The sequence below is a fragment of the Meleagris gallopavo genome, chromosome 5 (genome assembly GCF_000146605.3).
Source record: "Meleagris gallopavo isolate NT-WF06-2002-E0010 breed Aviagen turkey brand Nicholas breeding stock chromosome 5, Turkey_5.1, whole genome shotgun sequence".
Taxonomy (NCBI): Eukaryota; Metazoa; Chordata; class Aves; order Galliformes; family Phasianidae; genus Meleagris; species Meleagris gallopavo.
The window spans coordinates 647220-664894 of record NC_015015.2 but is presented as its reverse complement, the minus strand read 5'-3'; the positions used below and the strand labels follow the sequence as shown (position 1 = coordinate 664894).

Here is a 17675-nt window from a genome sequence, read left to right as displayed (position 1 = left end):
ATGTTATCGATATCCTTTTATTTTAAAGGAATGTTTTTTCCCCACTTTCAACTACAAAACAGATTCCATACATTCTGCCATAAATAAAAACGACCGGTAAGGCAGGACACTACATGGACAAGCTGAGAACAACTGTCTTCCAGAAAATGTGAATTAAAAATGCTTCACAATTATAAGCCATCCAGTTTTTAAAATAAAACTGCTGAAAACCCACAAGATTTCAAGTGGTAGATGTGAACACCCTTGAACAAAATGCAGTTAGACATTTTGCACTTTTGGTTTTGAAAACCTAGTTTTGTTCAGAGCACATTCTAAGATTGTTCTGTCTGTTTTTGGGTCAAGAACCATACAGAAGAGAGGCACCACAGTAACAAAACCATTTTCAAGATTTTTTTTCTTTGCAGCTGTCCCTTTTAAATGCGTTACATTTAAGAGACTGACAAACTCAAAGCAAGTCCTTGTCACAGTAGAACTCCAAGCTTGTTTCACCGGATTCTCTTTTGTTGTCGTGCTCTGTAAATGTCGTGTACAGGGGGAACTACTGAACCTTTCTCCTCGTCGTCGTCAGAATCCTCGTTTGATCTCTTGACAGCCTTATTGAGCATAGCATTGTTTTCCACAGGTCCATTGCCTTCCACAGCTATTTCAGGTAGGCCTCCAGTAATTATCCGTACAGCTTCATCAACAGCTTGAGAAAAAGATGAAATTTGTGAAACCAAATTCCCTGATTAGAAAGCTGTTTCAGCAAAGCTGAGTACAGTTGCAGTCATGCTTTTGGAATAAAAACGAATAATCATGCCAACAGGGACACCAAGACAGAGTCATTCTGGAGCTTTCAGGAACATAACATTTGCAGAACAGTGCAAGCAAACATCTTAAGAATTAAGTCTCAACTGTCTAAAACCTAGAGCTGTTGCAAGCACTACTTATGAAGTAAATGCTGCTGCGTCACCTTGAGACCTCCATACACACATACTGAGGTCAGCCTGGAAGCTTAATAAAATAGCAAGGCCTACTGGGGCAGTGCTAGCCCTGGTTCATGGCTCATCGGCAAGTATGCACAGCAAGCCAGCTTCTGGTTAGGAACAGAGAAAACTCAAAAATACTATGTATAATTTAAGTAGGAGGTTTATTTTCCCTCTAACGGAATGCAAATCCTAGCTTTCTCTTTGATCATTTCTGCTTCAACCAGCAAGGAATGAAAAGCACCAAGTGAATCATCTCCCATGGAAGCCCAGGGTACAGACCTGTCCTCTTTTTACATGTCAGAACTCTGCCTTCATTGTGGGAGCTAAGAAAACATTGTTCTGGAATTGTTCTCGAGCACTGCTTCAGTGTGCAGGCAGAGTTGCATCGACCAAGGCACAAATTCAGATGACCAAAGACGTGGAATTTTCTCTAATGAAGTTTGCTAAATGCAGTTAGCATTTCATTAATATCTTGCTGCTAGGTAACCTGTAACCACGCTGCAAAATTGTAATTTAATTAATTACAGTTATTATGCTACTATATATACTGCCTTACTTCTTTGAAGGAGTATTCTGAAAATCTTTATTTCTTTTAATGTTTACCACCAAAATGTTACTGAAGCAGCAGCTGGTGATTTTCAGCTTTTTTTTTACTTCATGTTGATTTCCTGCACAGTTGAACAAACATCTCTAGATTGATTCCAGCCTACAACCACAGCCAACTCAACAATATGCTCTTAAATAATAATTATACATCTGCAGCTATAAAGGAGGCCTGCGTTTTAGACAGTAATATCCATATGTAAAGTGAAGTCATATGCACACTAGTACAGACTGCAGAGTGAACAAACAACTTACTGTCTGGCAGTTTGCATCTTCTAAATATCTCCATGAGCTCATCCACTTGAACAAAGGGACCCTGATTTGTTTAAAAAAAAACAACCAAAAAACAGATATTTCAAATAGAGTTCGTATATAATGTGGTTCTGTCAAATTAGAACAACTTCTGCAAATCTAAGCTTTCAGAACTCATAACACACCTGAAAACAAATAGGAGGTGGCAGGAGCTTCATTAGGACTACAGCTGCTGGTGGAACAGGAAATACACCTCCTGGTACAGGATGTAAACCTGGAGCTGTGGGAAGAAAAAGTATGCGAATCCAGTGCAAGACAGCGAGACTTGTACTGCTTTAACAGCTCTATTATTAGGTGCAGATAATCACTACTCTGTTACTTTTGCCTAATTACTAATTACATACGGTTGAGTTACTGACCTCAAGTCTATGAGCAGTGTATGTAACAGCTTATTACCACTTGCCAGACACAAAATCTACTTGTACTTATTTTCATGCGACCTTAGATGTAGGTAAAACATACACGCATGCCTTTAGCAATCCACTTAAGCAACAGCCTAAAATTTAAGTACAGATTTGTGTGACTGTAAGAAGTCTGTGATTAGGTTTGCTAAGCAGCCCAACTAATAGCCTGTTGCTGGGTAAACTACGGCCACTGCTGACTGAACTTCTGACTTACGTGCTAAGTGTCGTGGCTGAAATGGAATCATCTGCTGAGTGTCTGGTTTGGGATATTCGGGTTTTCTGTCAACTTCATCTTTGAGAACAGGCACAATGGACGGCGCAACCACGGGGTCTGGAATTATAGCTGCCAACTTGGCACGGGAGACGTCCTGTGAAAGCCAACAAGACAGCACTGAACTTGGCATTACTACACCGTTTAAACTGCAGAACAAAACATCTCTCTGGACCGCTCATTTCTTCTCGCTTTATCATAATGACAACTACAGCTGTCCTCTTCGAAGACCATCTGGGCACAGCTTGCATACTGTCATCACACACTGCAGTCCTACAGTGGGACTGTTCAGCTGGGAATGGAAACACGTGGTGGTGTTTCAGAATGGAACCGTGTTTAGCAGTTTTGAATGGCACCATTTTTAGGTTGAGAAGATTTAGGTGAACAGGTGCAGACCATTAAGCTTCACAATTACCATTTCTCCCTCATTTCACTCTCTAGCTTGCTCTAGCTGGAAAATAAATGAATTGTATGGCAGTTCACGTGCATCAGTTCAAGCGATTCTATTACGGTAAGTCAGAAGAAACACAAACCAGGCCCTGGCCTGAATAGTCTTGGGTACACCTAAGACATATGCTCTCTCAAACACACCTGTGACTTAAAAATATCTTTGTTGCAACGCTTTAAGACAAAAACATTCGGTGGCTCACTGTGACTCGTCCGCACCTATCAGATCACTGTGAAATTGTGAAGCCCAACAATTCAGCTGTTTTACTAACTTCAGTGACCTTTTTTTCTTCTCAGAAATCACTTATCTATCTAGTGAAATAAAGAAATAAAATGAAGTTGAGGCACTTGTTTTGAGATAGGAGCTGAAGGTTCTGTTTCTATTTATATAAGGGAAAGAGCAGTTTCTCCAGCAGAGCTGTTTCTGCCTCTGGCAGTCTACTTAGCATCACGCTACACAGAACTCCCATCTTAGCGACTTCGAAAGCTCTATGGACTGGCAGGGGACTCATACACCACTTAAATACACGTGGTCAGAAATGAGATGGGAGACCACCAGGCACAGGCTTCTGGCCTCGAATTTAAATTCCAAAAAGCAGCATTGAAGCACTTTAACTATCATTTACAATTGAAAAAGAGGAGGAAGATTCTACCAAGAAAAGAAAAACAAGTGCTAAAGAAGGAACCGCTTAAGTTTGCTATGACTGAAACCAGCAACAGTAAAAGGAGGTTTTACCCACTTACTCACCTTATAACCAAGAGCCTTGAGCTCACTTGCAGAGCAAGGGTACAAGTCCATGAACTTATACCTGTCTACAAGCAGAGCTGTTTCTTTACCCTCATATTCTTCCTTGAATGCTGTAAACCTCCGTTTTTCAACTTTGAGGATACTGGCAAGGTCACCAATGTTGCTTTCAAAAGCTAGAAACCGAGCCCAGATTTCTCTGTAAAAGAACAGATAAGAGGCAGTTACCGAAGGAGAAAAAAATCCAAATTATAAAGATCTCAAGATGAGAGATGCTAAGGAGGTAAATCAGGGAACACACTGCCATTTCTAGCATTTATTAATTTTGATCTATAGCATCCATTACCATCCCAGTGCCTCACGTATTTTGGTAAAAGCTTTCAGAGGTAGAGGACTTTAATCACTATACACTCAGCTCATCTCTGCAATAGACCCTGTCACGAAAAGAAAAGGAACAGGTTGCCCAAGAAGGCTGCGGACGCCCCATCCCTGGAGGCATTCAAGGCCAGGCTGGATGTGGCTCTGGGCAGCCTAGTCTGTGGTTAGCAACCTTGCACATAGCAGGGGGTTGGAACTGGATGAGCACTGTGCTCCTTTGCAACTCAGGTTTGTGCAAAATCTCTTGTCTAACTTGAGTAACGTCTGACCGTACTTCTGGACATGGTTCAACTTCCACTTTGGAGTTCACCTTTGAAGAAGGTGCTTTTAAATAATCTGTGATTTTATTTATTTATTTATTCCTTTCTTTTAAGGGAAATGTAGAATGACCATGCACAGCAGGGCAGTATTTGATTTCTTAGTTTTGATGCTTGTGTCCAACAGTAATAATAATGGTGAACACCTGGGATGCAAAAGGCCTAGTAACTATTCTGTAGAGAATAAATTTAAACAGCAGCAATGAAAATGTGCCAGTAAATGGTTAATCTGTGCCCTTTTTGGTTCATTCATAGTTTTATTTTTGGTTGCTTGGGCACAGTTCAGCATTCTCCTCAATAAACTCTTGACTCACCTGAAAGACATCATCAGCTCCCTTTCGTCATCTATCCAAAGCACCACTGAGTGATACGTGGCGTAAGCCATGCCACCTGCTGAAACTACTGAGTGCTTACCACGCAGCAGGATCTTGCACTTTCTCCCTAACAATTCCATGTCAACGAGGTTTTAAAAATCAACAAATTAATGACCGTCACTGTGAGCGGGATAGGAACCTGCACAAATCTGTCTGGTTGCTGCTATTTTAGAGAGCATTAAGGGGGGAAGCAATATCTGTAGCTAATTTTGTCTCATTGTTCTTTCTTCTTCCCTCATTACTTTGTGCTATTTGTAGTTGAAAGTGGTTTTTCAGAGTAGCGAAGCAGCTTTTACGGACGTACCCCGATTTCTCAGGTGGGAGGCTCCCTGAAGTTAAAACACGCTCAAACAAAACTCTTGTGTTGTTGTCCTCTTTAAAAACAGAAGAAAAAAAAGAAAAATTATACTGAGTAAAGCACAGCTCATTTTGGTGTGGACACTGCACTAAAGACTGACATTCTGATACCTTGATTTGTTTTTCAGAAATGAGAACCAAGTCTGAACATGCATACAACAATATAACAGTGTCAGATTCTACTGTGAATTTGTTATTTGCACATTTCTTTTTGTTGTCACAATAAACCTGTCCTGATAGAGGTTCTTTAATAACAGCACAACTATTGCTTGCCATTTATTCAGGATAACTGTTGGGTTTTTTTCCAGCTTTCTTTAATTATCACGACGACTTATCTCAGTAACTTTTAATTGGGCCCTGTTGTGTATTCCTCCACAATTATTAGACCAAATATCTCACTGTGATGGAGATCTAGAGAAAGGCCTTGCATTTATTCATAGAGACCTACAACAATTTCTTACAAAATTACTGACACTCTGACTCAAAAATATAAATATATTTATGCTTACAGGTGGCAGAAGAACAAAGCTCTACCTCTGCTGAGCTCACAGAGGAGACAGCCTAAAGCTTCTCGGGCATCTCAGTGCATGAAGCTTACCATTAAGGTGAGACAGGTAATCGATATATGCCAGTACATATTCTGGAATGTCTCCGTATTTTTTCAGCCCTAGCTCAAAAATCTTAAAGGCCACAGATTTGTCCTGCAAACATTAAAAAGAAGAAGTTATAAGCTTCAGTGAGACGCACACTATCCCATGCTTCTTCAGTACCAAAGTGAGCACTTGTAATTACCTTACTGCAGTAATACTCCATTAAAGCTGCAGTAACGTAGACGTGGTGGCGGGTCCGGGTGTCCTCTCTTGCCTTTTTAAATATCATTCTTCCAGATTTTATGCCTTCTGCTCGCCTTGCAAATTTCATATATTGGATATAAACCTATGAAGGAGCATATTAATGTTACCTTCAGTAATAACAAAGAGTGCTAGGATGTGCAGTTTGTAGCTCTACTTGAAATAATCCTTACTCACAAATTACAGCTAACAAGTTGTATTAGAAACAAACAAGTCTGTGTTGTGCCTCTGTGTTGCTATGCTAAAAACAACGAGGCAAAATTATCCACAGAGGAATTAAAAAAATGTAAAGTACCTAAGACCAATTGCCCAGAGTGACAATAGTTAATACACACATTTCTCAAGGCAGGGGAAGTAGGTAAGTGTAATTTCCATAAGCTTGTACCTTCTGAGAAAGAGGATTTACTCTAAGAGTAACAACTTTCCATTAAGTGAAGATACCCGTAGGGCTAAAGAACAGGCAAAAAGCCCATGGAAACCTCTTACTCTTTTTATGGAATCCGAGACACAAGTCATGCTGTCTGCAAATAGCTATACCTGATCAGAACGTCAAGAATGTGCCGTCTAATTCATGGGCTAATTTGTGCTTTGCATTTCTTCCTCCGCTCAGAATTAGATCACAAACAACTGCATTCCTCCAGTGGGAGGGGCTGGCCTGTGCCTTCTCAGAGAATGCATGTAAGGAAAGCTTTATGAGCTCTGTCTAATGAATAGAATATGCCAGTAAATGGATACCTTTCCTCTGGCACCCACCTGTTTAATTTTAGACCTCAGACCTTTTTACTTCTCTCTCCTGCTTTTTCACATCTATTTACAAACTAAGTCACCTTTTGAGGGCGGGTTAGCTCTCAGCCTATTTGCTCTGTACCAGCACAGCTGACACTAGGATCAACACTGTTACGACACAACATAAGTAGATGCACAGCAATACACCTTAATAACTACGTGCTGAACTGCCATTTTATCTGCAAGCTGATTTATACACAGAAGAATATATTTCTCTAGGGAAGGCAACAGGCAAAAGCAACGTGCTTTTAATCTGTGAAGGGGAGGCAAAAGGAAATTTTAGCTGAGCCAGCAAGACGTGCACCAATTCTTATGAGCTTTTTATAAAATGTGACCCCTCATAATTTCTTTTAAGAGATTCTCCAAAGGACACAGAGGATAAACGTGTGCATGACTTGGTGTGTCTGGATGGGTGACAGCCTGGAGTTACCAATCTAGCTGAAATCCTAATCCAATTCTGCCATCTCAGCACTCCACCTGCTCAGCTATTCTTGTGACCCAAAGACCTCACGTCAGTACTTCCCCAGGTGGTGGCTGTACTCAGGTGGATATGCAAACGTGGAAGAACTCAATACAGGAGATCATCTTACCAGAGTGGGATCAATGTCTTCAATAGCCAAGAGCCGGTTATATATGCTGTGCACTTTCTCATACTTCATTCGACTCTAAAGCACATAAACAGGAAATACAGACTGCTTAGTAACACTGCTACAAACCACCTGTGGGGATGCAAAAATCAGTATGAAGGAAAAAAAAAAAAAAAGAGTTTTGTTTCCTTTTTCCTCAGTTGGAAACAATATACGTCCATCTTTAATCTCCCCGTTCTGTTTTTCCTAGTGTTTACGTACGTGCTTTTCATGTCTGAATCTAATTTAGCAATACTGCAGCAGAATGGCCATTTTGGGTGTTTGGGATAAGAAGACGATTTCCTTCCTCTGCAACAAAAAGTAACTTGCACAGCAAATATGAAAATCACCATCTTCACTTCCAAACCTACGCATTTCAAAGAATCCCTTTCTGTTTGCTGCCAGCTGCAGCCCTCCATGCTGCGTTGTGCAACACTGAAAAACTTTAATAGCTGGTATGCTTTGGATACTCGAGGCTGCCCTGAAAGCCAAGGGAAGCTTTTTCTTTAAGGGTGAAGATTTGTTTGCTTTTATGCTCCAGATCTTCCTGCAGAGACTCAAGTTGCAATAAGCGGGCACAATACACCCTACTGTGGATGTGTGAGTCCTCCTCTGATTAATGGGACGTCGTCTTCATTCCTGATGGCTCATGTGCAAAACCAACCAGTGTCAGGCATTACTCATCGAGTCTGTGTAACACCATAGTAGCCAAGGAAAAACTCAGCCTCCAAGAATAAGACAGAAAAGGTGCTCTCTTACCCCATTTCATAAGTGAAGAAACTGATGCTCTGAGAAATGTAAACTAATCAGTTTCATTTTCACAGTTGTTTGAAAAATAGAGTTAACAGTTCAGTGAAAAGACATTACGTTTTCAAAACAATTAAAACTATAGTTTTTTTCCCTCCCCATTTTGTCTGCTTAGTCTCAGAAACATTGGGTGGGATTAAAGTTAGAAGAATCAGTAAGTTGAATGTTCAGAATGCTTTTGCATTCGGTATGTTTCAAAAATATGACAGTATTGAAGAGAGATGTCTTTGGTTTTACGGCAGACATCGCTTTTTTGCTCACCTCTTCATAATCTGCATATGCAAAATAGAGAAGCATATTCTTCTTTAGTAAAGTGCTGATGGCTCTCTCATAAATATTAGCAGCCTCGTCGCTAAAAAGTTTCGCATTGTTCATGTCCTGTTATAAAATAAATACGATAATTGTTCAGTGCCGATGGCCTGCCCATGGATTATCTGCTCTGCACAACAAGATCCACTGAGCGCCCTCATAATGCTCCAATCAGGAGTCACTCATCTCCCCAGTACTGAAGGAATCAGCGATGTCAAAGAAAATCTCACAAGAAAACAAACCCCAACCTAAAACCAGACAACACTACAACAGTTTTTCATAATTCTTATCATCCCAGATGCAGTTTTTTTTGTTTTTTTTTTACTTAAAATAGATCCAAATTTAAAATTCTGAATGTGACGCAACTTAAGATGCTTGAGATTTTTCACTCCCCCCTTGGATATTATTTGAGAAAACATTAACAACATACACCGTGTTAAAGCAATTAAATAAGAAAAAAAAAAAAGCTATCAGCATTCTCCTTACCCCTTTTTCAGCTAGCAGCTTACTAGATTGCTCAAGATACTGTGCAGCTTCATACCAGATATCTGGGTGATGTCCCAGAACCAAAAGGCATTGCTCATAGGCAAACATAACTAGGGGGAAAAATGTAAGAAATATTCCTTGTATATTATTGCAGAAATAGTACTACCTTGCACAATGACATACAGAAACAGCGATTAAATTAGAAACTATTACTAACGGGCTTTGAATGGAATGATCACAATTGCAGTTTTTACATCATTGGAACTTGATCAATCACAACCAGCAGCTACAACCCGCCTCCTCCTCAGAGTTGGAAGCAGAACTCATTCAGGAGCATCAGCCATAAGGTCAGGCTGTGATCCACAACTCTAAAGTTTGGTGGCACACTGCCATAGCACTGTACCCCAAATCTACACATTGCTTTCAGCTTGCCTTAAGCAAAGACTAAACAGACGAAAAGAAAAAAAATAAATTCACACAATTCAAGAACGGGAAGAAAAAACTTGACCAACTTCTGCTACACCACAATCCCTGAATACTAAAACATTATTATTTACGCTGGAGACCATCAATGGAGCTAAGAAATAGAACCCTACATATCCTACAGTGGTACCTCATTACCTCTTTTTGTGATGAGAGTCTGATCCTCTGTACGCAGAGGATTGCTCTTCTCCCACTGGATGTACTTCTTCCACATGTCCACCTGCTGAGCCTCCTGTGGGGTGTTCTGGGGGGGGACAGAGGGGGCATTGCGGTCCAGCCCCTTCATGACCGTCTCATATTCCTGGAACAGAAATGATGCTTTGAACAGCAGATCTGAGCATATTAAAAAACTCGCTTTATGAAACCGATATAAATATTTCAGCATGCCAAGCTTAATACCTTAACGTGCATTTTCTGTTCAAGTGAGAAGCATGTGTAATGCCAGTCTGTAGAATGGAAACAAAACTTATCGGAAGTTTGTACCTTTGCTACGCGCCGTGCATTCATGTAATCTCTACTCCTGTCTTCAATCATCTTCTTCGCTAAGTGAATATTGATTCCCTGCAGAAGGGCAAAACAAGGAATTGGTAATATACTGGCTCTTTGTGGAATTGCCAAATCTCATTTCGTACAGAAAGAGCCTGAAGGGGAATGCAAAAGCGAGCAGGAAGCTGAAAGCCATCTTCAAACATAGATCTTAAAAGGTTCTGGATTTCTCCTGATAAACATTTCACACAAGGACAAGAACTTATTTACAAGGGAATAAATTTGATAATAAAATTGAGGTGACTTGAAACATCTCAGTACATTTTTAATCTTACCACGGCTTTCAAAACACAATGAGCTTTACATAAATCAGATGGGGGAGAAAGCAGAAGAATGAATGTATTTGCAAATTAGAATTTTCCTTTTAAATCGTGGCCAGTGCCTACGCACAGAGCCGTGGTTCCCTGCCCAGCTGCTGCGTGCTGCCTACCAGATGAAGATGAAGACAGCATAGGAACCATTCAGCATTCCTGGACAAGTCAAATCTCACTGCTCTGCCTCCTGTCCTGTTCCTGAAGCACTGGATGGCCATAGCTGTCCCTCTGTGAGACCCACAAGTGCCCGGCACAATGCCCGGCCAGACAGTTGCTTGATGAGGGCACGGTGCTGCCCCACAGCACAGCTCACACCAAGGGGATGCGGGCCAGGCTATGGAGTCCCAGGAGCACCCACCCAACAGAGCAGCTCTGATGGCAGGACAGGCAATGCCCTTTTGCTCAGGCCTGGCTCAGGATCAATCTTCCTTAAGTACTTAGCAGGATTTGAGGAAACAACAGTTTTAGTACTCTTCCAAAGAGGCATCTGAGCTGGGTACCAACACGTTGGGGGAACGAGGGAAAGGCACCAGCTGGCCTCTTGCTGAGAGATCTGGGACAGCCATAGAACATAAACCCAGCAGCCCCCCATGTAGCCCGTGCAGCTGACACCACACTGCTACCCAGTTGCTACCGACTGAGCCAGCGGGCAAGTTGAGGGCTTTTACTCAAGCATGTTTTAGCCACAGCAAACACCCAGTAACCTTCGGTGCTAGGAGCTGCACACCAATCTCTTTCACTGGGCTGTTGCTGCAGGGGTGGCTGTCCCTCAGAGCCCTCAGATGAGCAGTGCTGTCTGTACTGCTGCCCTGCCCTCCTTGCCTCACCAAGAGGACACAGAATAAACACAGGCCAGGCGTTCTGACATTCTGACTGTCCATTCTGACTGTGTTCTGTGTACCAACGGAACTGGTAGAGCAAGTGGCAATGGTTTTCATTTACAGTGTGGGTGGGGAAGAGACAAAAGTTGATAGGGAGGCCGTTGGCAGTGGGATGGGGCATTTTCCAGCACAGAGGGCAGATGGCTTGGATCTTCTCAAGTGGCTGTCGTGAGCACGGCACCGGGCTACTGCAGGACACGTGCAGGGCTATGGGTGCCAGGAGGCACTCCTGTCACCAGTCCTACAACTGGCGTAGTCAGAAACAAGGAGAAACAGTCCCTTCTTCCCTCTACAGTATATGGTTGACTGATGGTGCGCCGGCATCAGCAGCACTGGGTGCAATAAGGGAAGTGGGTGGGTGCTGTAGGGACGTGCCTGCTCAGCAGCGCCGAGCACAGAGGCATCGACTCCCAGTTCAGCACTCCCACCTGTGTGACTGGGGGAGGTTAACAAGCCGTTACCAGAAGTGTCTATGAATCCTACGGAGGTGCAGCTACAGATCAGCTTCTGGGTCATAGAGCTGAGGACAGTGAGGACATTGCTGACGGCGTGGGACAGCAGACTCACCTGAGTCAATGCTGTAACGGTGAGGAGCATTTTGTATGCACCTGAGAACGTGCAACTGAATACCGCAGAGGAAATCCAAGCCATCACAGCCAAATGCCGTTGTACCCACCATACACTACTGTGCTTAGTGTGACACCGTGACACTGACAGCAGTTCTGCTGGAAGGGCCCTTCAAAGCTCACCACGACAACAGCCTGACCAAAAGTTACAGCGGGTTACTGAGGGCATTATCTGAACGCTGACAGGCACGGGGCACCAACCACCTCCCGGAGAAGCCTGTTCCAGTGTCTGACCACCACCACGGTACAGAAATGCCTCTTTGCAGAGTACCTGTCATCTCTTACACCTAATTTAGTGGACCCAATTTTGGGCACCATACTTGATCGTAAGATTATTATATCTTTAAGTCACAAACAAGTGTTAAGCTTTTGATTACCTCTTCGTATTTGTTATAATCTCTCCAGAGCTGTTCTATGTTAATCATTGGATTCACACACCCACGCTGGTACACCCTGCGGACAGCTGTTATCCTCTGGTTTTCTGCATAAGATCCTACAGCTTCTCTAAATGTTGGGGAGAGAGATTAATGTCAGCTGTTACAGATCATATCTGGTATGAACATCGACATTATATTAACTTTAAAAAAAAAAAGAAACAAATCTTTCAAGATACTTACACGCCCTTCAAAAAATTGATGTAATCCACCCAGATCTATTCAAGAAAAAATAGTACATATGATGAAATCAGCGTTCAACTGTACTTGATATCAACTTAGAAATAAGATGTGTTTTCATAGAGGAAACATACCTGGTATGACATGATTTCCATGCCAATCTTATCCAGAGCAAAATCATATGCCTGAGCCATTTTTCTCTGAGGAAAAGAACAAACCACAAAGACCAAAGGGCAATTCTTCAGTATTTTTAAAAATTCTTTATTCTGCATTCTTTTGTGCAGCAAATTCTAAGCAAACCTTGAGGAATAAAAAGCATCACCCAACAGCCGAGAGCAGAACTTTGCACTGGGACATCTTTCAATTCTGCATATAGATTTTTGTTTAGAAGTAAGCTGTTTGCATTTATTGGTGGCAATGTAGCATATTAATGATTCCCTCCTTAAGAACGTGGAAATCCAAGCACACAGACTGCAGAGGAAGTGGAGAAGATAGAAGATAACTGCTGTCTACAGGCTCCTACCCCGCAGATGTACCTGTTGTTTCCTTTTCTCTCTCAAAAACTCCCAAACCTTGTAATTCCCTAGCAACATCAAACCTGGGACAACGAGGAGTAGCTCCACATGTGGAACCCAGCCAGAATCTTTCCTAAGATCTCCTACCCACTTCAAAATCAAAGTAATTTTCCCCAAATTGAAGACATTCACAGAATTTTTTCCTTGCCCAATTTCCAATGAAAACAGCTTTTACTCTTCCACTATCTTTTGTTTCCTTTCCTCAAATATTTTTCATTATTTCCCTAATTTTTTGTCCATATTATCAGGAAAAATAGAGGAAAGTTAAATGGGAAAAAGATATGGGATAGAAGAGGAAAATACTTCTTAAAAATTATTTCAAAACATCCTTTTAAAATTAGAAGTCTATTTCTTTTTGTTAATGGATCAGTGACCATCTAGACTGTTGTAGGATACAGAGATTATGGTGGGCTGGGAAACAAACTATTCATAGGACGCTGAAAGTTACTGATATTTCTTGAAACCTCAAGCAGGAAAAAAAGCATTGGGCTGTCCAGGGGATAATAAATAGGCAAAAAACAGTAAATTATAAGAGATGAAAATTAACAGACCCCCTAATTTTGACACATTGATTTTTTATGCTCCGTAGGCCTTCCCAAGCTTACTCTAACAAATGATTTACTTTTACTATTCAAATGTAGCACCTCAAGTGGAAGCAGTGTTGAATGTTGTGGAGACCCTAAACAGGGCAGAGAAGAGGGGGGAGAACAGTGAAGACTGCGGCTGAGAAAGAGGCGTATTTCAGGTCAGTCCAAGCGCCGCTCTTGGGTGCAGGGGAACACATGGGTGCTCTGGCTGCTCCCCTGCTGCTGTCCCACCTCTCCACCCAGGCCCAGTCTGAGAAGTAATCTCATTCAGCAAGCCCAATGAAAGAAACTTTAAAGAAGGTGTTTCAGATTAAATAGTATTACCTGCAAACCCCACTCTACTGCAAAGTTCCTTGACAGGTTTGGCACACAGGTTCCTCCCACCCCCTCATCAAAAATTAAGTGAAGAGTCATATAACAGGAATAATTCAGAGCAACGCTGTCAACTTACTTGTAACTAGGCAGCTTCCCCTTGGTTTCACGTACATAGGAAAGGTAACATTTCCATAAATCAATGTGTAAAACCTTCATAAGGCATCGCTGAAATAACTGTTCAATACATCAAGAAGACGTGATCAGGATTCCAAAAATATTAGGTTTCTACTTTTAACACTATGCACTATGAAATAAAACCTTCCTTGTAATAATTGAAATTTGTAAGAAATAATGAGGCAAACTACTCATCCTTTGACAAAAGCACCTTTATGCTACGCAAGGAAACTGGAGAGAATTAAGCAGAGATTCCTCTACTAATTTACTAATTACAGTTTGCTCACAACAAAGTCTATGTTATTGAAACTTCTTATCTGTATTTTTCAACAGCACAATCAATGGCAGCTCTTTTTTTTCAGTCCACATTAGTTGAATCACAAGCTACTTGTTCTTGCTATAGTTATATGGCATATATTAATAGGACTCACCTTTTCCACCTTGTCATAATTTTTTGCTTTAATCTACAGGGAAGCAGAAAAAAACAAATCACTTAGAAACTATTTTAGAACAGCAGGATTATATTCTGCATACAGTATTAAGCATTCCAGTTTGGCTGTCAAAACTCATTAATTTCTATCTTGCAAAAACACAATTAAGTACATAAAAACCATATAACTAGCTCGGCTTTTTCAAAAAGTTCTTGTATTTAATTTTCGACATCCATTAGGCCAAAATCCAGGCCTGAGTAGGCAAAGCTGCTTTCCTGTGCCCAGGTGTGGACACTCAGATGCAACCCCTTATTTTGAGGAACTTGGTTGTCTTAAGAGCATAAACTAACTTAGGTACCAAAGCCTCCAGAACAAGATTTAGTAAACCCCCATTAAAATACCATAATTACTAAAGTAAGAGGTTAACTCATTTTATATTTGAACACTTATTTCTCAAATGAACTCCGATACATCAAAGCCCTCACATCTGAGCACTCAGGCAGCAGACACCAACAGGGCACAGGCCGAGACAGCCTCCCATTCTCCTGCACCCTGGGATTAAGCTGTTGTACCGCCTCGATATGACCGGCATTTGAAAGCACAAGAGAACTTGTAATGGCAGCTTTAGGAAACACAGGCTACGGGAGGCCTACAATCAATCTCTGCCGCACAGCACAGCACACATCCTGCCTGGGCTGACGCCTCCTCAGCTTCTCTGCTCTCTTGCTGGTGCCCTGGCTCCCCGGGTCCCTCTGCACTGGTTGCCAACATCTCTCACTCTTGAACAAGGTCAATTAAAAATGAGGGAATTGAAGAGATTTTTGCTGACCTCGTGCCAGCAGCACTTTCAAATCAGAGCAGCATCTCGTCGGGGTTTGAATGATTTCACCAAGCCCCAGTTCGCAGGGATTTAAACTTCATTACCACACACAGGTTTCACATTCTTTTTCTGCAGACTATTTGGCTGGGAGGTAGGTGATTATAGCAGTGACAGACTGCAGAGACGTGCTGCTCTGCAATAGCATGACTTGAAGCCAGGAGGGCTGGGCAGCACTGCTGGGAGCACCCACAGCCTCACGTGCTGAGCTAATGGGCAGCCACGTACAGGCACACGTCTCATTTCTGCCTTCTCACGGCTTCTTGTGAGAGCAGCACCACGCTTCAGACTGATCTCAGCAACTTGAAGGCATTGGATAAGCACAGAGTAACCCCACTCGATTGTTTACCAAAGCATTTTATTGGTGTGTGGCAGCACCGTCACTGAGCACCTCCCAACCAGATTACACGTGCATCCAAAGAATGGACTTTCACCTCAAGACCTTGAAAATGCTTTGCTAAGAAAAAACAGTATTCTTTACTTGCGTGTAATTCCAAGAACAAAGCATTCTCTACATGAGTTACCTGAGACATGAAAAGCTGCTCTCCATGCTTGGACTTCGAGCCAGCGTTACGTATTGGTTACTCATTTCCCACATCTAATCCACAGAAGTGGTTTGATACCAGTATCTGAAAATTCAGCTCACTAGTGAGATCAGGGCACCAATGAAGTGAGGAGGTGGGAGATTAACGGGATTTAAATAAATAAAAAGCAAAGCAAGAGCAATATTTGCCACATCACTGAGTGCATCCCACTGGCTCTCCCAGCAAGCCGCAAGGCTGAGGGCAGGGCAGCCTCCTCTCCTGAAGGGCTTTGGTGGGCTTTCCCAACTCATCCAGCACCCTGCTGACCCGGCACAGGGACACCTGAGGTGGGGTAAGCACAGCACCACGGGGCTTCCCCATTACACATACAGGAACAGGCAGTGATAGAATACAGGGCAGTGTTAAAGGACTGACACTAATGCAATTCCATCCCTAAGTACAAGCAGAACAAAGCGAACGATACGTCTCTACAACAGATCGTCCTCTGAAAAAGTCTTTTTAAATGTGGCAGTGCAACAGAAAGCTTAAGTCACCGCTGTATCGGCTCTGTACAAGATGAATTCACAACAACAGTCAGATTTCTTCACAGAACACACTCCGTATTTCCCAATAATGAACTTCATAAACTTTCAAGGGGAAAATTCAATCTGTAAACGACATCACACTTCACTATTTTGAGTAGACTCATGAAGACGTACGTACCATGTAAAGCTAAGGAAAGCAGGATACTTCAGTCATCTCGAGACTTACAACTATTTGCAGTTGGCTAACAACGCACAATACAAGACTAACATGCTTGCTGGTTTTATTTAACCTTCTTAATGTTTCCTGGCTTTCACCAAGCTGCTAAGAAATTAAGGTCAGCACATGGTCCTTATGGGTCAACACAGCTTCTGCCACAACGCTCATTTTTTAGAGACCTTGGGCTATTTCTGCCTTTCGAATCCCTGTCCTTTTTCCGTGACTATTCTCTGAAGAAATAATTGATATTCTCAAGCAGAAGAGGCAGTGTTTATTTGCTGCTGGTCTCCAGCTGAACTTGCAGCTGCTCTCCCTGCAGTGCAGTGGGCCCTTTTCCCCAGCTGCCCTACCTGCCTCCCAGGCACTGCTCTCCCTGGCTTTGGCAGCTTCCTGGGAATTGTGGCCTGAAGAGAAGCTCCAGGTGCAGCTGGCAGAGGGCACAAGCTGGTGAGGAGGGAACACCAGGGCAGCACCAGCACTGGCTTCCCTGGGACGTCCTTCACACTGACGGGTATTTCTAACGCTACTTCCTGAAGTCAGGTTTTGTTACAACACCTTTAATGCTTTCTTTGTCTTAATAACACGTACACATTTCAGCAGAGAAAATTAAAACCAGAGCATCCACGTATTTATTCACACTAGGTAATATGTTATTAAAAAGTTAATATCGAAAAGGAAAATCAGACCATATACCAAATTTACCTATAACTGAATCCATGTGTGCCAAACATTTGTCGTTTTTCATTTCTTTCCTTTTAAGTTATCTACTCTACTGTCAAACCTGGTGAGATGTAATTAGGATCTCTATTTGTATCAAGTAATAATTATTAATTAATAAAATACATGCAGGTACATTTGCACCCATTTCCAAGAGAGATTTGGGGCCGGCTGGAGAGGTGCTCTCGCTACATTTGCAGAATAAGTA

General features: G+C 42.1%; 1 protein-coding gene across 1 annotated transcript; it reads right to left on the bottom strand.

Annotated features, from left to right (window-relative positions):
- Position 1: 1 nt before the first annotated feature.
- Positions 2-14222, bottom strand: LOC100544392 (cleavage stimulation factor subunit 3). Its single transcript, XM_019615202.2, has 17 exons — positions 14119-14222; positions 12640-12705; positions 12509-12543; positions 12269-12395; positions 10008-10085; positions 9663-9825; positions 9042-9151; positions 8508-8624; positions 7404-7478; positions 5969-6112; positions 5775-5877; positions 5124-5193; positions 3754-3949; positions 2502-2655; positions 2009-2103; positions 1827-1887; positions 2-688 (listed from the first exon to the last, which is right to left on the bottom strand). The coding sequence occupies exons 2-17, from the start codon at positions 12697-12699 to the stop codon at positions 486-488; spliced, it is 1791 nt and encodes a 596-aa protein (XP_019470747.1). The 5' UTR covers positions 12700-12705; positions 14119-14222; the 3' UTR covers positions 2-485.
- Between the last annotated feature and the right edge of the window lie 3453 nt (positions 14223-17675).